Here is a 23,466-nt window from a genome sequence, read left to right on the forward strand (position 1 = left end):
GCTCCGTAAGGCAGCACTATTGATTCCTATGGGGAAAGAAAATGTATGTTTACACCTAACACCCTAACATAAACCCTGAGTCTAAACACCCCTAATCTGCTGCCCCTGATATCGCCGACACCTACATTACACTTATTAACCCCTAATCTGCCACCCCCGACATCGCTGCTACCTACATTACACTTATTAACCCCTAATCTGCTGCCCCCAACGTCGCCACTATACTAAAGTTATTAACCCCTAAACCTCTGGCCTCCCACATCACTAACACTAAATAAATATATTAAACCCTAAGTCTAACCCTAACACCCCTAACTTAAATATAATTAAAATAAATAAAAATAAAAATTACTATCATTAACTAAATAATTCCTATTTAAAACTAAATAAATACTTACCTATAAAATAAACCCTAAGCTAGCTACAATATAACTAATAGTTACATTGTAGCAATCTTAGGTTTTATTTTTATTTCAAAGCTAAGTTTGTATTTATTTTAACTAGGTAGATTAGTTAGTAAATAGTTATTAACTATTTACTAGCTACCTAGTTAAAATAAATACAAATTTACCTGTAAGATAAAACCTAACCTGTCTTACACTAACACCTAACATTACACTAAAATTAAATAAATTACATTAATTAAATACAATTAACTTAATTAAAAAAAACAAACACTAAATTACAAAATATAAAAAAGAAATGATCAAATATTTAAACTAATTACACCTAATCTAATAGCCCTATCAAAACACCTAACATTACACTAAAATTAAATAAATTACATTAATTAAATACAATTAACTAAATTACAAAAAAAAACCCACTAAATTACAAAATATAAAAAAGAAATGATTAAATATTTAAACTAATGAGGAATCAGGAGACGGACATTACCGCTTCAGAGGGATCAATTATCACCGGCTCTCACCGCTATACTGAGGGTAAGAAACACACGCAGAATACGCTTGCCAGTGGGGACAGTACTCGCCTATTGGGCTCAGTTCCTCCCTCATTGAACTTTTCGGCCTATTAGTGACAGTTGGAGACGGCTAAGTCTCTGGTTAAATGAGGAGCGCTGAGAGGAAGGCTGGGCTTATTGCTCCTACTATAAACTGATCTAGAGTCTCGTCACTACTGTAAAGCTCACAAGAGACTGTGCATAATATTGATAGGGTATTCTCCCTGCCTCATGTGTGTCTCACTGGCCCAGGGATTGTGAGATATTCCAGCAAAGCCTTACAATATATCACTGCGTTAGTGAGACTAAGGAAACTGTCCTGCACATTTAAATTTCAGTATTTCAGGGGCTTTGTACCACATTATAGATTGCTCCTAGAGGAGTAAAGACTTCTGGGCTTTGAATGAACACTGAAGATATCCAGACCCTCTAAATTGAACACAATCATACTATACTACACAGGGGAAACTGCAGCATTTCCCAGAGCCCTACAAATAAACTGCTGCTACCCTCCAGGAACCCTCTAAATTAAGGACTCAACCTCAAAGTTTATCTACGCCTGTAGTAGAAACCAACACCCACATAACTCATCATGGCCAACATAATCAGGAAAAAACAGATCATTTTCACAACAAACATGGCTCTGACCCGGACAATTCGGAAGATGATTCCAGAGATTCGCTCGCTTCATTTAATAAACTACCCAAACCAGACAGCCGGCATAGAGAGGGTCCCTCCCTCTCCCAGACAACCTTTCTAGAAACCATACAGACCCTGTCTGACAAAATGGACACACATCACACCTCTCTACGCCAAGAGTTTAGACAATCAGTAGCTGACCTGAAAAGGGAAATATCATCAGTGAATGAACGTACTGAAAACTTAGAAAAGAAGCATGAAGACCTAGCTCTTGATCACTCCAACCTCCTTGCATATTCTCAAAACCTAGCAGAAATGATCACAGAATTGGAAGGCAAACTAGCAGACCTTGAAGATAGGTCCCGCCGTAATAACTTGAGGATACGGGGCATACCTGAGTCTGTCACCACAGCAGACCTTCCAACCTATCTACAGGGACTATTCAAAGAAATAGTAGAAACACTCCAACCACAAGATCTACTGTTAGATAGAGCTCATAGAGCCTTAAGACCCTGAAATTCGGCTGCAGACACGCCTAGGGATGTTGTCCTGAGATTACATTATTTCACAACCAGAGATAAAATACTAAGAGCCTCATTCGCTAACAAGACGCTGAAAGAGCCACACCAAGGAATACAGATCTTCCCAGATTTATCCCAGCACACTCTAGCAAGGAGGAGATCCTTCCAACAATTCACAAGAGTCCTGAGACACAACAACATTAAATACAGGTGGGGATTCCCTGTAAAGCTTTTTCTCCAACACCAGGACAGGTCCTACGTGATCTCCACTCCCGATCAAGGAATGAAACTTCTCCACACTCTGGGGCTTGACCTCACCCAGAAGACAAATCAAAATTCAGAAGATAATCCAGAACCCCTCAATACTTCTGCTCCGGAGTGGAACCCCCACTTTCCCTCATCGAGTAAATCTTGTCCCCCAAAATGAGGATATGAGCTAACACACGGGTACATATCTTACCCTTATATAAGCTTAAGTACCAGTCCATCCCACTTCTTCTTCACCAAAACCTTACCCACTTATTTAGATGTTATATGAGCCTACAAACGGGTACATACCTTACTCCTCATTGGCTCATGTACACAGACCCATATCAGCTATTACTCGGTCTGGCTTCTTTTTCCTTTAAACCCCCATGTCCACTGAGAGATGACTTCCTAGAACCCCAGCCAAAGCAAAAATCTAGGACATGGAAGGCACATCATCCTTATTTCTGTAGAGAACCTCAGAAAGTCAAACTGCATTGGACTCTCCCTCAATATTTGTTTAAATCCGAGCGGCTACAGAGGAGAGGGGTAGGTTAGCTACAAGAATCTGACACTCTCACTGCTCGAAATCATCTGGATGAGACCTCGCTAAGGGACACATTAGACAAATCTATGTTAAGCCATTCTATTACTTGCCCTGTAACTAGGAAGTTTTAGATAGTGGATTGTGAACTGTTTGTTTTACAGTTATTAGATTTTATTGTTTACTATTTCCTTAAGTGTTTTATAACATTATATATTTTCTCATACACCTACTTAACCTGAGGAGTGATGGGCTGCTATTTAGCTCTTACATGAGAGTATGTTATTGCAGCTTAAGCTGTTTCATGGGAGTTCTCATAATTCACAGGTGCTAAACAGTTTTAAAACTGCAGCTGCAAAACGCAGGAGGGTTCATAGCTAAGCATATATTCTGTATATTCTGTAGATTTCTATGATATGGGTAGCAGGTAACTATTATTTTCCCTATAAACTAACAACATAAGATGGCTTGTTGATGTGTTATGGCTACGGCACTGGCTTGCCATTATGTTCTCATAACTATATGTAAATGAGCACTGTAGCCCAGTTATCAGATATATCTAGCACAACATACTTCCTACACTATGCAGTATAGCTTTATAGTTAGCTCTCCTAGATGCTAGTAAACTCTTCCCATACAAAGTGTTATCACTAAAGCTGATCTATGATGTGAGATAGAAAATTCCATCCCCATATACTCCCCCTGACCTGTATTATATAAGTTATTGCACTGTGATGCTTCTCATGCTCTCTTCTTTTGGTTTAAACATGTATAGTGTCCTTTGGGTCATGACTTGTTCTACCCAATTACTTATGCAGAGGGACTTTGCCCTCCAGAATGCTCTAATAGGGGAGCTATTTTTCTTGGAGGCAATACATATGGGTGGGTTGGACTGTGAATTTCTATTTATGGTTTTAATGCATTTTACAGCTGGTGCATGGCTCGAAACTAGCCGTGAGGCTGTGTGAACCTAATACCTATGCAGTACGTACAGCCCTCACTTTTTAAAGTTATTATACATGCAATTTCTCTGTTAACTGTTAACTTCCATGGGTAATAATTTGAGGTATGGTAGGCTATAATCTATATGCTTGTTTAATACACAATGTATGGGTCTATTCCGATAAGAGGAATGATAGTCTCTCATTAGCTAGATCTAAGTTTATACCCTACTAACCATATAACACTTAAATTATATCCTACACAGGAGTGAGAGGTTCATCTCGGGTCGTCTGCGGCCGGGACGGCAGGAGTGGACCTATTATACTTCAATTTAGGAATTAGTTTTCTATTCAGCATGTGTCGCTAACATAGTTCTCATTAGTTTGAACACCCCCAATAGGAACATTTACTAACTCCAGATATCTGTTTAGGCTAGCATGCCCCAGTTCATATCCTATTTAGACTATATTACTCACATAACACCTTCCAACTTCCCTATATGACACAAGTACCCCCTACATAGCTTACCCTATACAGATGTGACACAGATATGTATGCCCTGCCTTTTTATCTGTTGGCCCCATAATATAATATATGTTATATCATTTTCTAAAATGCTGGTTTATCTATAATGAGCAATAAGCCTTCCACATATTAGCTTTGTACCCGTCCCTCCACATAGCTCGCTTTATCTTATATCTCACTTTCTAAGCAGTACTTATCCGCTCTTTACTCTTAGCTTTTATGACACCTAAAAATGAGGCCTTGATATGATTCTGCCCCTCCCTTTTAGCAGATAAGTAGAAAGTCAGTCTCCCTCTGATTCCACCTCTTTACTCATATAACAGGACCCTCATCCATCTCCTCCATTATATTGCTCTGGCATCCTCGATGGCTCCGCTCCCCATCCCCTTCCCCACTTTATTTAGAGCGGCTCTTGCCCGCTGAACTCCCCCTTTCCTTCTCTCATACACTATGGTCCAAAAGTGGCCAAAGTGAAAAAAGCTAACTCCCCCCCTTGCCTCAATTTCACCAGTTTATATAACGTCTTGAATGTCCTCTATGGCAATGAGGGGATCAATTTTATTATTTACATAAAATTAACCCTCCTCCAGCATATTATATCTTTAGGATCAAATGTGACCTTACACTCGCAGGAGAGGTTTTTCTTTTATATCCTAAAAAACTGAGATTTCATATTAGCCAGTTCAACGCAGGTGTTTATATACATGTATCTCATACTATGCCTATTGTTTCTGTTAAAACATATGTATGACTTTGTTTCTGTACTGTTTGAACATATTGACTTTGTTGTATATACTACAAATCTCAATAAAAAATATATTAAAAAAAAAAAAAATATTTAAACTAATTACACCTAATCTAATAGCCCTATCAAAATAAAAAAGCCCCCCAAAATAAAAAACCCTAGTCTAAACTAAACTGCCAATAGCCCTTAAAAGGGCCTTTTGCGGGGCATTGCCCCAAGAAGTCAGCTCTGTAAAAAAAAAATACAAACAACCCCCAACAGTAAAACCCACCACCCACACAATCAAACCCCCCCCCCAAAAAAACTACGTAAAAAACCTAAGCTCCCCATTGCACTGAAAAGGGCATTTGGATGGGCATTGCCCTTAAAAGGTCATTTAGCTCTTTTTCGTTGCAATCAGCCAATAGGATTGAGCTTCAATCCTATTGGCTGATCCAATCAGCCAATAGGATTGAGCTCGCATTCTATTGGCTGTTCCAATCAGCCAATAGAATGCGAGCTCAATCATATTGGCTGATTGCATCAGCCAATAGGATTTTTTACCCTTTAATTCTGATTGGCTGATAGAATTCTATCAGCCAATCGAAATTCAAGGGACGCCATCTTGGATGACTTCATTTAAAGGAAACTTCATTCTTCAAGAGGAGTCGAAAGAAGAGGATGCTCTGCGCCGGATGTCTTGAAGATGGAGCCGGTCCGCGTCGGAAGGATGAAGATAGAAGATGACATCTGGATGAAGACTTCTGCCCGCCTTGAGGATGACTTCTTGCCGCTTGGATGAAGACGACTCCCAGCTTCGTTGAGGTCTTCTTGCCACTTCGATGAGGACTTCTGCCCGCTTGGATAAGGATGGATGTCCGGTCTTCAAAAACTGTAAGTGGATCTTCGGGAGTTAGTGTTAGGTTTTTTTAAGGGTTTCTTGGGTGGGTTTTATTTTTAGCTTAGGGACTTCGGGCAACGAAAAAGAGCTAAATGCCCTATTAAGGGCAATGCCCATCCAAATTCCCTTTTCAGGGCAATGGGGAGCTTAGGTTTCTTTCATGTAATTGGCAAGAGTCCATGAGCTAGTGACATATGGGATATACAATCCTACCAGGAGGGGCAAAGTTTCCCAAACCTCAAAATGCCTATAAATACACCCCTCACCACACCCACAATTCAGTTTTTACAAACTTTGCCTCCTATGGAGGTGGTGAAGTAAGTTTGTATTAAGATTTCTACGTTGATATGCGCTTCTCAGCATTTTTGAAGCCTATTTCCTCTTAGAGTACAGTGAATGTCAGAGGGATGTGAAGGGAGTATCACCTATTGAATGCAATGGTTTTTCTCACAGGGAGCTATTTCATAGGTTCTCTGTTATCGGTCGTAGAGATTCATCTCCTACCTCCCTTTTCAGATCGACGATATACTCTCATATTCCATTACCTCTACTGATAACTATTTCAGTACTGGTTTGGGTTTCTGCTATATGTGGATGGGTGTCTTCAGGTAAGTATGTTTTCATTACTTAAGACACTCTCAGCTATAGTTTGGCACTTTATGTATTTATATAAAGTTTTAAATATATGTATTGTACTTATATTTGTCATGATTCAGGTTTCAGTATATTTCCTTTTGCAGACTGTCAGTTTCATATCTGGGAAATGCATTTTTTAGAAAATATATTTCTTACCTGGGGTGTAGTCTTTTTCAATTGACTGTCATTTTCAAATTTGCGGGCAGAATTAGGCTTGCGAGGGCGCAAAATGCTAAAGTTTATTGCGTCATTCTTGGCGCAAGATTTTTTTCCCGCGAAGTTACGTTAGTTGACGCAAATTCGTCATTTCCGACGTCTTAGTTGACGCCTGGGTCCTTTCACAAGGTTGCATCATCTATGACGCGAGTGTGTCGTTTCCGGACGTTTTTGGTGCCAAAAAATATTTTTCTGTTTGTTGTGAGTCATACTTGGCGCCAAATATTTTCATTATTTTAGACCCCATTCCTATTTGCCTCTTGCCTTTTTTCTATGTCAGAGGGCTATTCTGTTTGCATTTTTTCTCATTCCTGAAACTGCCATATAAGGAAATTGATAATTTTGCTTTATATGTTGTTTTTTTCTCTTACATTTGCAAGATGTCTCAATCTGATCCTGTCTCAGAATTAACTGTTGGATCCCTGCTGCCTGATAACAGTTCTACCAAAGTTAAGTGCATTTGTTGTAAACTTGTGGAGATTATACCTCCAGCTGTGGTTTGTAATAGTTGTCATGATAAACTTTTACATGCAGAAAATGTATCCATCAGTAGTAGTTCATTACCTGTTGCTGTTCCCTCAACATCTAACGCACAAGATATACCTGTAAATTTAAAATAATTTATTTCTGATTCTATTCAGAAGGCTTTGTCTGCCATTCCGCCTTCTAATAAACGTAAAAGGTCTTTTAAAACTTCTCATAAGGTTGATGACATTTCAAATGACCAGCAACATACTGAATTATCCTTCTCTGATGAGGTTCTATCTGATTCAGAAGATCCTGCCTCAGATATTGACACTGATAAATCCTCTTATTTATTTAAATTGGATTATATTCGTTCTTTGTTAAAAGAAGTGTTGATTACTTTGGATATGGAGGAAACTAGTCCTCTTGATATGAAAACTAGTAAATGTTTAAATTCTGTTTATAAACCTCCTGTGGTTTTTCCAGAGGTTTTTCCAGTTCCTGATGCTATTTCTGATATGATTTCTAAGGAATGGAATAAGTCTGGTACTTCTTTTATTCCTTCTTCAAGGTTTAAAAAATTGTATCCTTTGCCAGAAGTTAGATTGGAGTTGTGGGAAAAGATCCCCAAAGTTGATGGGGCTATCTCTACTCTTGCTAAACATACTACTATTCCTACGGAAGATAGTACTTCTTTTAAAGATCCTTTAGATAGGAAACTTGAATCTTATCTAAGGAAAGCTTATTTATATTCAGGTCATCTTCTTGGGCTTGCAATTTCTTTGGCTGATGTTGCAGCTGCTTCAACAAAGTATCGGATCATGATTTGTCTAGCATTGTTAAGTTGATTCAACATGCTAATAATTTAATTTGTGATGCCATTTTTGATATTATCAACATTGACGTTAAATCTATGTCTTTAGCTATTTTAACTAGAAGAGCTTTGTGGCTCAAATCTTGGAATGCTGATATGACTTCTAAGTCCAGATTGCTATCTCTTTCTTTCCAAGCTAATACATTATTTGGTTCTCAGTTGGATTCAATAATTTCAACTGTTACCGGGGGGGAGGGAGTTTTTTTGCCTCAGGATAAAAAACCTAAGGGTAAATATAAAGCTTTTAACCGTTTTCATTCCTTTCGACAAAGTAAGGAACAGAAACCTAATCCTTCCCCCAAGGAATCTGCTTCCAATTGGAAGCCTTCTTCAAATTGGAATAAATCCAAGCCATTTAAGAGATCAAAGCCAGCCCCCAAGTCCGCATGAATGTGCGGCCCTCATTCCAGCTCAGCTTTGGATCAATTTGGTCCAAAATCATTGGATTCAGAGTATTGTCTCTCAGGGGTACAGAATAGGATTCAGAGTAAGACCGCCTGTGAGATTTTTTCTCTCACGAGGATCAATTTACCAAAAAGTTCTTTGATTCCTTAGACAAGGGTAACCTTTTTAGGTATCCAGATAGATTCAGTGTCCATGACTTTGTCTCTAACAGACAAGAGACTTTTGAAATTGGTTGCAGCTTGTCGTAACCTTCAGTCTCAGTTATTCCCTTCAGTAGCTATGTGCATGGAAGTTTTAGGTCTCATGATTGCAGCATCGGACGCGATCCCCTTTGCTCGTTTTCATATGAGACCTCTCCAGCTTTGTATGCTGAACCAATGGTGCAGGGATTATACAAGGATATCACAATTAATATCCTTAAATCCCAATGTTTGACTTTCTCTGACTTGGTGGTTAGATCACCATCGTATAATTTTAGGGGCCTCTTTCGTCCGTCCAACCTGGACTGTGATCACAACAGATGCGAGTCTTTCGGGTTGGGGAGCTGTTTGGGGATCTCTGACAGCACAAGGAGTTTGGAAATCTCATGAGGCGAGATTACTAATTAATATTTTGAAACTCCGTGCGATTCTCAGGGCTCTTCAATTTTGGCCTCTGTTGAAGAGAGAACCGTTCATTTGTTTTCAGGCAGACAATGTCACAACTGTGGCATATGTCAATCATCAGGGTGGGGCTCACAGTCCCCAAGCTATGAAAGAAGTATCTTGGATACTTGTTTGGGCGGAATCCAGCTCCTGTCTAATTTCTGCGGTTCATATCCCAGGTATAGACAATTGGGAAGCGGATTATCTCAGTCGTCAGACTTTACATCCGGGAGAATGGTCTCTCCACTCAGATGGGTTTTCTCAAATTGTTCAGATATGGGGGCTTCCAGAAATAGATCTGATGGCATCTCATCTAAACAAAAAACTTTCCAGGTACCTGTCCAGGTCTAGGGATCCTCAGGCGGAAGCAGTGTATGCATTGACACTTCCTTGGTGTTATCAACCTGCTTATATTTTCCCGCCTCTAGTTCTTCTTCCAAGAGTGATATCCAAGATCATCATGGAGCAATCGTTTGTGCTGCTGGTAGCTCCAGCATGGCCTCACAGGTTTTGGTATGCAGATCTTGTTTGGATGTCCAGTTGCCAACCTTGGCCACTTCCACTAAGGCCAGAGCTTCTATATCAAGGTCCATTTTTCCATCAGGATCTCAAATCATTAAATTTGAAGATATGGAGATTGAACGCTTAGTGCTTAGTCATAGAGGTTTCTCAGACTCGGTGATTAATACTATGTTGCAGGCTCGTAAATCTGTTTCTAGAAAGATTTATTATCGAGTTTGGAAGACTTACATTTCATGGTGTTCTTTTCATAAATTCTCTTGGCATTCTTTTAGAATTCCTAGAATTTTACAGTTTCTTCAGGATGGTTTGGATAAAGGTTTGTCTGCAAGTTCCTCTTTTAGGTAGTTTTTTTTTTGGGGGGGTTGGTTGTGTGGGTGGTGGGTTTTACTGTTGGGGGGTTGTTTGTATTTTTTTTTACAGGTAAAAGAGCTGATTTCTTTGGGGCAATGCCCAGCAAAGGCCATTTTAAGGGCTATTGACAGTTTAGTTTAGGCTAGGGTTTTTTCTTAATTTTGGGGGGCTTTTTTATTTTGATAGGACTATTAAATTAGGTGTAATTAGTTTAAATATTTATTTTTTTCTAATTTACTGGTTTTTTTTTGTAATTTAGTTAATTGTATTTAATGTAATTTATTTAATTTTAGTGTAATGTTAGGTGTTAGTGTAAGACAGGTTAGGTTTTTTTGCGATGCGGGAGGACCTGGGTTTAGGGGTTAAAAGGTAGTTTATGGGTGTTAGTGCGCTTTGTAACACTTTAGTTATGAGTTTTATGCTACAGATTTGTAGCGCAAAACCCATAACTACTGACTTTAGATGGCGGAACGATTCTTGTCGGTATAGGCTGTACCGCTCACTTTTTGGCCTCCCAGGCAAAACTCGTAATACCGGCGCTATGGAAGTCCCATTGAAAAATGACTTTTTGAAAGGTGCGGTAGTTACGTTGCGTTACGGCCAAAAAGATGTGTGGTACAGCTATACCTACAAGACTCATAATAGCAACGGTAGTGAAAAAGCAGCGTTATGAGCCATAACGCAAAACTCGTAATCTGGCCAATTGTATACAATATAAATAAAATACCTAATTATGCACATTATTGTCTAATCAGGATGTCTTGATTCCTCATTTTAAAGATAGGTAATAACTTAAGGTTATAGCTATTAGACTGCCTACGAAGGGGCTTCCGATGTAGGGAAAACCTATGTGCATGATAGCTACCTTTTGTGCCCAGCCGGGCTTAGAACATGATGCAAAAGGGGGGGGGGGGGGAATCATAAAGGAAATAACATAAGACAAATAAATAACAGTAAAAAAAAAAAGTACAACATTGTAAAAGTTAGCAGATGAAAAATTAACAAACATTATCTAATGGTAAGATAACAACCTCTCACGCCTTAACCAAATACTAGGTTTCAACTTTTGGGATATAGGAAAAGGAGAAGTATAAGGGAGGGAAAAAAAAGGGGGGGGTTTAGTCAGTGAATAGGGTGTCCCAAGATAACCAGATCTCACGGTAAAGGTCTTATTTATTATTGTCTCTAAATACATAGAGTTCCAGTTCCATTTTTCTGATGTAGTCCACTATAGTCAAAATCTGCACCAAAGAAGGTGGGGTGGTCTGCTTCCAGTTTCTAGCAATTGCTAACTTGGTTACTGTCAATAGGTAAGTCATTAGGTATTTGTCTGGAGATCTGGCGTCTTAATGTGTATGAGGCCTACAGCTGGGTGCTTCAATACAGGTATTTGGAGTCTGTGCAAGAGATTAAATACAGAGCTCCACAGCCCTCTAATCTTGGGGCACTCCCACCATACATGTGCGTTTGTGCCTAAATGGCCACATTCTCTCCAACATAAGGGTGAGGAAGAACAAAATATTCTATGAAAAGTGGTAGGAACCAAGTGCCAACAGACTAAAATGGTTTAATATAATTCCCAGAGTGTAAAATTTGTTTAGTTTTTATAATCTCCCTAAACCAAACCTCCGCCTCTCAACAAAATGTAAGTCTCTCTCCCATGCCAGGAATTGACTATGTTTCTCGAAATCTCTTGGAGATACCAACTCACGATATTGAATAGAAAGCAAGCCTCTAATGGGCTTACCCAGTTTCCATCTATCTCATTTATATTTTAATACATTTAGATTTAGCTCTAGCAGGGATTTTACAAATTCTGATTATGTTTTGAAAGTTTCTGTGTTACTTTAGCAAATTAATATCATACTTTGTTTATTTCTATTTATATATGCAAATTACATTGCACCTTGAATTTGCTGGATTGCAAACTAAATCTGACACTTTTTCAGAAAGTGGGAGAAAGAGGGCAGTTTCCTGGGCTGAACAGGGAAGTTCCCAGGGTTTGTCTGAAGCTCTCTCACAAGTCTTGTGACATTTTGTAAGCATTTTAAACAAGCTGGTCCCGCTGATTTGTCTCACCAGCTGTACGCAGGTGACGTTTTCTCAAAATTTACAATACACTTATTTTAACTAACAAAAAAATAATATATACTAAAATATAGACAAAAGCAAGTTAAATTGTAGTGAAAACATTTCAGTTTAAGCAATCAGAGCCTTTATATGAGCACCAAGGTTTCTCCAGTTAACTTCTCCCATGTGAAATTATGTATCCCAGAGAGCATCATTACTTTCTATGGAAGGCATCTCTCACCTCTCTGGGATTTCCTGGTTCCTTCCCTTTTCTTAGAAAATGTCTGTGAGTTCTGCCTCTGCTCTATAAACAGAATCTGTAAGACCACTAAATACACTGCTATACACAATATAAAATACAAAATGGAAAGTGCAAATTTTAAATGTAATATTGTTTAATCTAAAGTGCAAAGTTATATAAAATAGAAAGCACAAGGTGTAAATGCAGCAGAACTGTCATGTCATGCAGTGCTTTATTGCACTGGGCTTGTCTATATTTCACATATAGAAATGCAGGGAATGCCCCTTGGAGAAGTAAAGCAAAATCTGCCTTTTGAAAATTTCACTAGGGATCTCGCAGTGCTGGAGGATCATTTTAGAACATCTCACCTGAGCAGAGAGGTTTAGAATATCAGGGCCTGAATGAGTTGTGTGTGTTTCAGGTGCCTATAAAGTGTGATGATGTTGCTGTGTATTTCTCTATGGAGGAGTGGGAGTATATAGAGGGACACAAGGAGCTTTACAACGACATCATGATGGAGACTCACCAAGCACTAAGGACTATGGAGATCCCAGGAAATGAGAGCTCAGGTAACGCTGTGTAGTAATAAATATCTCACTCAGGAGATGCACATAGACTACAGACGTGACAGACAGAAAGTAAATCTACATTGAATGCGTCATGTGTGATCTAATGAGCTGTCTGATTTATAACTTTAGTTTTTTACTCAACATAAATAATAAAAACACATTTAAAGGGTAAAGAGGGATTCATGTTAAATGCCTTTTTTAGTTGCAACAAAAATAATTTCATATCCATTTAACAAAATCAACTAATTTTACTCTTTATTAGAATTAACAGGTCACAGTGTTGTAAATCTACACACAGGAGCACATAGAGAAATTGTACAGAATATTCAGCCAGTGAAGACCCCATCAGACGTCTCTGCAGGTAACAGATCTATGGCACAATCTGCTGTTAATGTTTATTTACAAAGTGAAAACTCAGATTTAATCTATACTAATAGTTATGTAAATGATGGACCAGAAGACAGACCAATTACAATAATAAAATATGTATGTGTTGTGTAATATTACTGTATATTTAGATTGTGTGAGATAACTGCACTTTAATCCATATAACCAAAAAACTAATTTTTATTGTTTATTAGAACTAACAGGTCACAGTGATGAAAATCTAGACACAGGAGCACATAGAGAACTTGTACAGAATATTCAGCCATCAGATGTCTCTGCAAGTGAGTGATCTATGGTGTAATCTTCACAATTAGAAAACTGAGATAATTTAACCCTATTAATAACTATGTAAATGATGAGCTTCAGTACAGACAGGTTGCAATGATAAAATATATTTGGTGCACAAACATACTGTGTCTTTCCTTCTCTCTCATCCTTCTATTTAATGCAAATACCACGCACACACATGTCCTCTCTTCTCTCTCTGCTGTATGTGAATAGTAAATACACATGCCCTCTATTCTCTCTCACCCTCTGCTTTATGTGAATAGTACATACACATGCCCTCTCTTCTCTCTCACCCTCTGCTTTATGTGAATAATACACACACATGCCCTCTCTTCTCCCTCTGCTGTATGTGAATAGTAAATACACATGCCCTCTATTCTCTCTCACCCTCTGCTTTATGTGAATAGTACACACACATGCCCTCTCTTCTCTCTCACCCTCTGCTTTATGTGAATAGTACACACACATTCCCTCTGTTTTCTCTCACCCTCTGCTTTATGTGAATAGTACACACACATGCACTCTCTTCTCTCTCATCCTCTGCTTTATGTGAATAGTACACACACTTGCCCTCTATTCTCTCTCACCCTTTGCTTTATGGGAATAGTACATACACATGCCCTCTAGGGGAGTATGCAATGTATAACCCCGCCCCCTATGACATCACCTATGACGTACAAGAGGGCTCCGCTGCAGAGTAAATCTATTTAAAAGCCCCAAGGCAGAACATGTTGCACAGTGGTCAGTGTACTTACTTTGTTAAATGGAAGACTGCAGAAGACACAAGTTAGTGTCACTCTGATCCCACAGACCTAGCGGCTTGCAAGCATACCTAGCTGTGTGAGTGCCGCTCTATGCCTCGCACATGCGCAGTGCTAACATTACACGGTAATATGGTGCACATCTGTAATATGGGACTAACATTCAAGCATGACGCTGTGTCCGGGCAGTGTAGGAGCTGCGTATAGAGATTAGAGTACAATCCGGGGAGCGACATCGATACTGGGGCTGGGTATTTACTACAGCATATCGGCTTACAGGTAACCTGGAGCGCAGTGGTAACATGGGGCACAGGACAATGCTAGGATGGGTATGAGGGGCTACTTTTTGTAGTTTGCTGGCATCTCTTGGATCTGCAATTTAGCTCATTTTTAGTGAGAGAGTTTCTCCTTGCAAATCAGTCACTGCTCCAATGAGTTAACCTGTATTGTGTCTGAGACCTTTTAGATAGCATTGCCCCCTGGTACTGTTTTGCCCCTTGCTCTGAGATGCCCTTTTTACTGCAGACTGAGGCACAGGTAAGTAAAATATTTGGGGCCTGATAATGTTGCTTCTACAGCAAATTTGAGAATACTGGTTTCTAAACTGCTACAGATCTTTATCCAGTACTCATCTAATCCATTTCTGGATTAGTTTTGAAAAGTTTCAGAACAAATATATTCCTGAGTTGACCTTCTCTCTGTATTAATCTTTTGTTGACTCTGCTATAAAATATTTTTAAAAGTTCTATATTTTGTTTCATACTGAAAGTTTTATATATATATATAAAAAAATTTGCTCCATTTTTTCTCTTACATTTAACACATAGAAATAGTGCACCCTCTTTGAATATAAAGTACTTTTACTTTAATCTGCCATGTGTACAGGTATTTGAGAGCATTTTGGTCATATTAGGTTTCGGTAATGACATCTGACTAGAGTAGGTAAGACATAAAATGTTCCATGCTTCTGTATGTACTTTGCTAGGGCCTCTGTGGAAGCGCAGACAGCCGGGGGGACAGCAGGTAACACGCAGTGTAAGAACGTGGGTTGATTATGCACAACTCTAAGTAACCTCTGATCACAAATTAGCTGTAACACAATTGTAAGGTTTCAAAGAGCTGTGTGTCATGTAACAGACAGATGAGTAAAGTTATTTTTTTTAAAATCCCGATACTTTATGGACAAAATCGTGATATTTATTTTTGCCATATCGCACAGTCCTAACGCCCTTTATTATCTTCTCTCTCACCCTAAAGGGATATAAAACTAAAAAAAAAAATCATGATTTAGGTGGAGCATGCACATTTAAACAACTTTCTATTTTACTTCTATTATTTAATTTGCTTTATTTTCTTTTGTTGAAAATCATAACTAGATAGGCACAGGAGCTGGAATCTAGCTGCTGATTGGTGGCTGCACATATATGACTCTTTTCCTTTCAATTGTGTTCATCCAGCTATCCAATGTTCACCAGGAATGCCATTGGGAAAGGGGGTAATGAGGGGGGTACAAAACCCCCGGTTCCTGAGAGGGCTCACCCCTGAAAATCACCCCTCTCTATTCCTCCCTGAGAGGTCCAAATCCCCAAGAGAGCGGAGCTCTAGGACAAGTAGCCGCTGGAGCGACCTCAGTTAAAGGGGACCAGGAATCCAAGCTGATGTGGCAAGCTGGCAATTCCACGGGGCCAGCCGTCTGCTGAATGGTGCTTGGAAACCCCGGTTCTCCATGGAGCTCACCTCCGGCAATTGGCCCACATCTCACCCTCTCCACAGGGTACCAATCCCCAAAAGAGCAAAGCTCTGGGGCAAGGGGCCTCTGAAGCGGCCGGAGGTAAAGATTACCGGAGGATGCTGGGTGCGGTGGTGCAGTAGGTCCAGGGGCCCGGCCGGCATGAGAGAGATGGGTCGTCAGAGACCAGCTCTTTCAAGATCAGGTTTACATAACAAAACAAGGGAAACAAGAGCTCTGGGAGATCGCAGTTGCTCTGAGAAGCCCAAAACTTCTGAGATACAAGAGGTGGTAGGGCAGTAGGAGTTAAACCCCTGCAGCCCGGCATCTGTGACACCCTTCTCCTCACTATCTAGTTCATTTAATTATATTTTTTTCCAATGACTTGGAGAGTCTACAAATCCATTCTAATTACTAGTGGGAATTCAACTCCTGGCCACCAGGAGGAGGCAAAGAACAACCTAGCAAAGCTTTAAGTATCCTCCCTTCCCACAATCCCTCAGTCATTTGTTTGCCTGTGTACATCGTAGGAGGTGTGTGAAGATGGTATCTGAAGAAAATGAAGTTTTTAATCCTTTAATGGGTATTTTCCCTGCAACCAAGGATTGGGGCTATGCTGTGAAATGGTGGCTATTAGCTGTTGGAGGTTGGTGAGGTAGTCCTTACTTTAAATCTTGTGTCTTCAGGTCCCTGTCAGCAGTCGGATGAGGCTAGCAGACCTGGAGCTGCTGTGACTGCTTCACAGCAGAAGACCCTGGAGGGTAAGTCCTTTCTTTATATTTCATAATACCCAAAGTAACAGTGGATGGACTGAGTTTATCAGGGACCCAATGGGACCTGCTTCCCTCAGGAGGGGTATGTATTTTATTAATTATTTTATATATCCGCAGATCTGGGATATTTTGCGGCAGAGCAGCTTCCTTGGTTAAACAACCAGGATAAAGAATTACGCTTACATTGCCTTTTGATCGGTCAGAGTACTAGATAAAGACCCAGGCTTTAGTGGGTGTGGGGGTTAGTAATTTTTATTCACTCAAGCTCCTATACCTGCCATTGTCCTTTTTATGGAGCACAGTAAAGCCTCATAGTAGTAACTTAAATCCAGCATGTCTGGCGCAAGATTCATGCGCTTGGGAGTTTATGGTGCAGGTTACGGCCTCTATCAGTGAAAGGCCGTGTTTCCTGCTAGACTCTCTCGTCCCCCACTAGCGTTAGTGGCACTGACTGCTTTGCTTTCTGCTAGGTAGCCGGTCGGGCCCACATTGCCATTTTTACATTGTTTCTTCGGCAACGTCCGACTTTTTGCGGCTTCCATTTTTCTGCTGGGGGTGAGTACATGGGTGTCTCCCTAATGGGGGGTGTTCTTCCGCACTCATTTTAATAGTTCTAGGATCCTTAACTATGAGGGGTATATGGCAAGAGGAGTTATAGGTCCCCGTTTACAGATGGGTACAGTCATGTCCTCTAGCACAGTGAGCAAAGCTACAGCTCTGTAGGTCCCGATATATACGATTGTATCATCAGGCAGAATCTGTGGCTGTGAGTGCTTCATGTGTGAATTAATGTAATAGTCCGTTCAGGACTATCTTCCGTTACACGGGTATGTTCCAGTGAGATACCACCCCTCAGACACCAGGCGCCTAGCTATTTTGTGGCCTATATGTTGTTTAACCTTTTGTTTTCCCGCCGCAAGAGTTTTCGCTTGGCGTGCTCTTTATACAGAGTGGACATCTCCAGCTGCAAGGGTTCTGCAGCGTGTTCATGGTGACTCCATTGAAAGGGGTTGGAGGCTCTGTTAAACTTTCTTTCCGGCTCCTATTTGATCTGCAGTGTGCTTAGGAGGGCAGCTTTATTTCTTCATCCTGCTATTGGATCAGCTAATAGGATTTTCCCCCATTAATTCCTATTGGCTGATAGAATTCTATCAGCCAATCGGAATGTAAGGGACGCCATCTTGGATGAAGTCACTTAAAGGGAAACGTCATTTTCCAGCGACGATCGGAAGAAGAGGATGCTCCGCGCTGGATGTCTTGAAGATAGACCCGCGCAGAATGGATGAAGATAGAAGATGTCGTCTGGATGAAGACTTTTGCCGGCTTCGAGAAGGACTTCTGCCCGCTTGGATGAAGACTTCTGCCAGCTTCGATGAGGACTTCTGCTGCCGGGATGAGGATGGATGTCCGGTCTTCGAAAACTGTAAGTGGATCATCGGGGGTTAGTGTTTTTTTAACCCCTTAATGACCACAAATGTACCCAGTATGTCACTGGTCGTTAAGGGTTTTTTCAGGACATAATAGCACAAGTCTAGCAAGAACACGCTATTAATGCACTCCCTCCAGCAGGCTTTGTGGAATAGAGCAGTCTCAACGCTGATGGCAAGACCGCGCTATAAAACAATCAAGTCCCAAAAAAAGGCCAGTGACATACAGGGTACGTCGCTGGTCCTTAAGGGGTTAAGGGTTTATTGGGTGGGTTTTATTTTTAGCTTAGGGTTTGGGCAATGTATAAGAGCTAAATACCCTTTTAAGGGCAATGCTCATCCAAATGCCCTTTTCAGGGCAGTGGTTAGCTTAGGTTTATTTAGATAGGTTTTTATTTGGGGGGTTTGGTTGGGTGGATGGTGGGTTTTACTGTTGCCCCGCAAAAGGCCCTTTTAAGGGCCATTGGCAGTTTAGTGTAGGCTAGGGTTTTTTATTTTGGGGGGGCTTTTTTATTTTGATAGGGCTATTAGATTAGGAGTAATTCGTTTTTTATTTTTGATAATTTCGTTTTTTATTTTGTGTAATTTAGTGTTTATATTTTTTTCTAATTTACATAATTGTATTTTAATAATTTAATTTATTTTATTGTAATGTTAGGTTTTAGTGTAAGGCAGGTTAGGCTTTTTTTACAGGTAACTTTGTATTTATTTTAATTAGGTAGCTAGTAAATAGTTAATAACTATTTACTAACTAGTCTACCTAGTTAAAATAAATACAAACTTACCTGTGAAATAAAAATAAAACCTAAGATAGCTACAATGTAACTATTAGTTATTTTGTAGCTAGCTTAGGTTTTATTTTACATGTAAATATGTATTTAGTTTTAAATAGGAATTATTTAGGTAATAATTGTAAGTTTTATTTAGATTTATTTTAATTATATTTAAGTTAGGGAGTGTTAGGGTTAGACAGGGTTACGTTAGGGTTATGCTTAGGGTTAGGTTTAGGGGTTAATATATTTATTTAGTGTTAGTGATGTTGGAGGCCAGAGGTTTAGGGGTTAATAACTTTAGTATAGTGGCGGTGACATTTGGGGTGGCAGATTAGGGGTTAATAACTGTAATGTATGTGGCGGCGATGTTAAGGGTGGCCGATTAGGGGTTAATAAGTGTATTTAGGTGGCGGTGATGTTAGTGGTAGCAGATTAGGGGTTAATAACTATGTATGTGGCGGCGATATCGGGAGCGGCAGATTAGAAGTTAATAGTTTTAGGTGGCGGCGATGTTAAGGACGGCAGATTAGGGGTTAATAAGTGTATTTAGGTGGCGATGATGTTAGTGGTAGCAGATTAGGGGTTAATAACTATGTAGGTTGCGGCGATATCGGAAGCGGCAGATATGGGGTGTTTAGACTTGGTTTTTATGTTAGGGTGTTAGGTTTAAACATAACTTTTTCTTTCCCCATAGACATCAATGGGGCTGCGTTACGGAGCTTTTGTCTCTGCGATTGCAGGTGTTAGGAAATTGTGCACGAGCACGTCAAAGCAGCGCTTGTATTTGGGTGAGGTATGGAGCTCAACGCCACCATATCGCCCACACAAGCCTGCTTTTTTTGAAAACCTGTAATAGCAGCGCTATAGGGAGGTTAAATACCGCCGATTGTTAATTTCCCTATAGCGCTCAAATCTCGTAATCTAGCTGATAGTGATTAATTCTTCTTCCTAAAACTGCAACATCATTGAATGTCAAATCCTATATTTCTTATTGTTTTTAGGATTTTATTGTGCTTTCACCCTCATATATATTTTCTTTCATATTAAAGATATTGCTTATACTGACTGTATGTTTACTATTGTTTTATCCATATCTTTTTACAGTAGAAGTTACTTTGTACGTTACTGTTTACGTTTCTAGGGATTATTACATTTTCAGGATTTCTCCCTATTTTTCTACATTATAGATGTGTTATAAGCATTGTCTGCTTATTTTATATTTTGCCTACTGTACAGTATGGTTTTTTTTGTAGGGATTCTTATCTTTCTATCCCTATCCTTCTACATATCCTTTGTTTGCCATACATATTAACTGTATGTTTTTAAGATCTGCAGTAGAGAATGTATATTTCTGAAATTGTTATAAGCATTGTTTGCTTATCTTCTTTTTCTTCTACTATGATGATTATCGCGTGTCTTTAGGGATTATTAGCATATTCGTTTTATCCCTTTTTTCTGTTGTAGCAGTAGGTAGTTGATATCGTTATAAGCCTTATGTCTGATTCTCGTATTCTTTTCTACTGTACATTTTTACCCCTATCCTTTATAGTAGAAGTATATTTTGATATGTTATATGTTTATCTTACATTACATTTCTTATACGGTACATATTAAATAAAATGTTTGCATTTCATTTTTTGGATATCGTTATAAGCACTATTTCTGCATATCTTTTTTCTGCTGTTCTTATTATTGTGGACCTTTAGGGATTTTTTAACGTTTGCATGTTTAGCCCTATCTCTTTATAATAGAAGTATTAGAGCTCTGCAGTTAGCTCAGAAGAATTGGGCACAGTCAGAAAGTCTGGGAGGCCCAGGTTCAGTCCTGAGCATGCCCAGACAGTTTCATACATCCGATCTGACCTATTTTAAATAATATAGATCTTTTTTCCCCTATAGGGAGCTGATGTTACTTCTTATTATTGGGCAATTTTTCTTATTATCTCTTATGGGGATAATTTTTATGTTGCCATTAGTTTTCATCTTTGCTGCTATTTTGTGTTTTTGCTGACAGCATGTAGTCATAGTGTTTTCAGCAACCTGACTATTTTGTTCTAGTTGCTGAAGTGTTTATTTAATACCCCTACTTTGGGTCTACTTAGTAGCCAAGAGGTAATCCTCTGCGGTTTCATCCTTCAGTTCTGGATCAAGATCCAGCCAATGTAGCCTAGTGGGTAGCTGAGCTGCCTCAGAAGTCAGGTTGCGAATTTGAGTACAGCTGTTGCTGCATGGTCTTCTTTTATCCTTTTTAGGCTATTTCAAGATGGACAAGAGTATGTATTATTATTGTAGCTGTAACTCTCCATGATTTCTTGTAGGGTTATTTCAGGCACAGACAGAGCAAACTGGTCTCTGAACCTGGAGTCCCAGGTTCAATACCAGGCAGGACCCAACCAGGGGGTCACCAGCAACGTCCCCGCCATGCAGTTTGCATTTAAACCTTTTCTCTTCAGGTCTACTTGGACTTGGGGAGCAGTTTTCTTTCCCTGATCTGTGAACCACTCGAACCTTCTCAGAGGATTGTCCTAGACAACCTGACATGTCTCTCTCGGTTCTGTTGGATTGCTTAGGACCTTTGGTCCCAAGGCATATGCCTCTCGTTACCGTTCTGGTATATTGTTTATTCAGTTTCCAGCCTTCCGGCTGGGGAACCATTAAGGGCCTGATAGTCTGGCCCCGACTGAGTTCAGTCCTGTTTATCTGATTTCAAACAGACAACTTTCTTTGATGGTTTTTATCAACCATCAGGAAGGAACATGGAGTTCCTTAGCGATGAGGTTGTTGTTTCTCCCAGGGGAGTGGGCATCTCATCCAGAGGTAATTTCTATAATATCCTCTGGTGGGGGGCTCCAGAGGCTCCGGTGATTATTATTGCTTCAGGTTGGCTTCACAAGATTTGGTTTGCGGAACTGAACAATGTCCTCTATCCTGAGGACAGACCTTCTTCTTCAAGGTCTTTTTTTACGCCCAATTTTAGATTCTCTGACACTTAATGGAGTTTGAATGCCTAGTTTTGTCTAACTAATGTTTCCTGGCGTAGGATGAGAGTACCCTGTATTTTGTCATTTTCTCCAGGACTGTCTGGAGAAGAGTTTGCCAGCTAGTTCTCCCGATAGATCAGATTTCTGTCCTTTCTGTTCTGTTATATTATCGTTTGACTGACTTTCAGACGTTTGGTTCTTGTCCAGGTCCTGGTCAGGATCAGGCCTGTGTTAAATCCTGTCCTCTTGAAGTTTTAATCTTGTTCTCAAATTTGCAGTAGGCTCAGTTTGAGTCTATGCATTCTGTTCTTAGGTTATTTTGTTAGCTTCTTCTGCCCTTCTTGTGTTTTTTTTCAGAAGTATGGGCCTGAAGGCCATGTCCTCTTCTCTTTTCATTTTGGTTCAGGATTGTCTCTCGGTCGGCCTATGTGTTGGTTGGACAACTACCTCCTGAGCCTTTATAGACAAGTTTTCTGTGGAGCAGTTTTGCAAGGCGGCCACTTGGTCCTTGTTACATATTTTTTCAAATTTTTTCATGTTGTTTTTGCTTCAACTGAGGTTTCCTTTGGGGGAAAGATTCTCAAGCGGTGGTGCCTTCTGTTTAGGTACGCCTGTCTTGTTCTCCCTCCCTTTTCATTCTGTGTCCTCTAGCTTGGGTATTGGTTCCCACTAGTAATTAGAATGCATTCATGGACTTTCCATGCTATTGGAAAGAAAACAAAATGTATGCTTACCTGATAAATTATTTTCTTTCCTGGCATGGAGAGTTCACAACCCGCCCTTATTTAAATTTTAAGATGGCCTTTGTCATTTTCTAAACTTCAGGCACCTCCTATACCATTTGTGTCCTCTTCCGTATTCCTTCGGCTGAATGACTGGGTGATTGTGGGAAGTGAGGATACTTAAAGCTTTGCTGAGGTGTTCTTTACCTTCTCCTGGTGGCCAGAAATTGAATTCCCACTTGTAATTAGAATGGATTTGTGGGCTCTCCATGCCAGGAAAGAAAATAATTTATCAGGTAAACATAAATTTTGTTTTTGACAATTATGCTTTTATTGTGAATTCAGTCATTTTGGCCATTAATCAATGTCTTAATATAGGAATAAAATGGCAACTGGTACTTTGCAATATAATTCTCCTTTTAAATCAATGACTGTAGTAGATCATTTCTTTAATCTACAGATTATTATGAGTACATTTAAGTTCTGAAGTATGTGTTGGGTGTATATGCTTCATACTCAAACATTTAAATTTGCCATGTTTTTTAAATATTCAACATAACAGCTTAATTTTCAAATCTAAAAAAAATAGATTTTGATATTATTGATCATTTTCAATATCCCCTAAATATT

General features: G+C 39.6%; 1 protein-coding gene across 1 annotated transcript in view; it reads left to right on the forward strand.

Moving 5' to 3' along the window:
* The first annotated feature begins 1,747 nt into the window (after positions 1–1,747).
* Positions 1,748–23,466, forward strand: part of LOC128657882 (zinc finger and SCAN domain-containing protein 12-like) — a 64,009-nt gene continuing 42,290 nt past the window's right edge. Inside the window, exons 1-3 of the mRNA XM_053712310.1 lie at positions 1,748–1,967; positions 13,259–13,357; positions 13,578–13,664. Coding sequence (XP_053568285.1) covers positions 1,748–1,967; positions 13,259–13,357; positions 13,578–13,664 — 406 coding nt within the window. The remainder of the gene's footprint in view (positions 1,968–13,258; positions 13,358–13,577; positions 13,665–23,466) is intronic.

The sequence above is a fragment of the Bombina bombina genome, chromosome 4, assembly GCF_027579735.1.
Source record: "Bombina bombina isolate aBomBom1 chromosome 4, aBomBom1.pri, whole genome shotgun sequence".
NCBI classification, from domain to species: domain Eukaryota; kingdom Metazoa; phylum Chordata; class Amphibia; order Anura; family Bombinatoridae; genus Bombina; species Bombina bombina.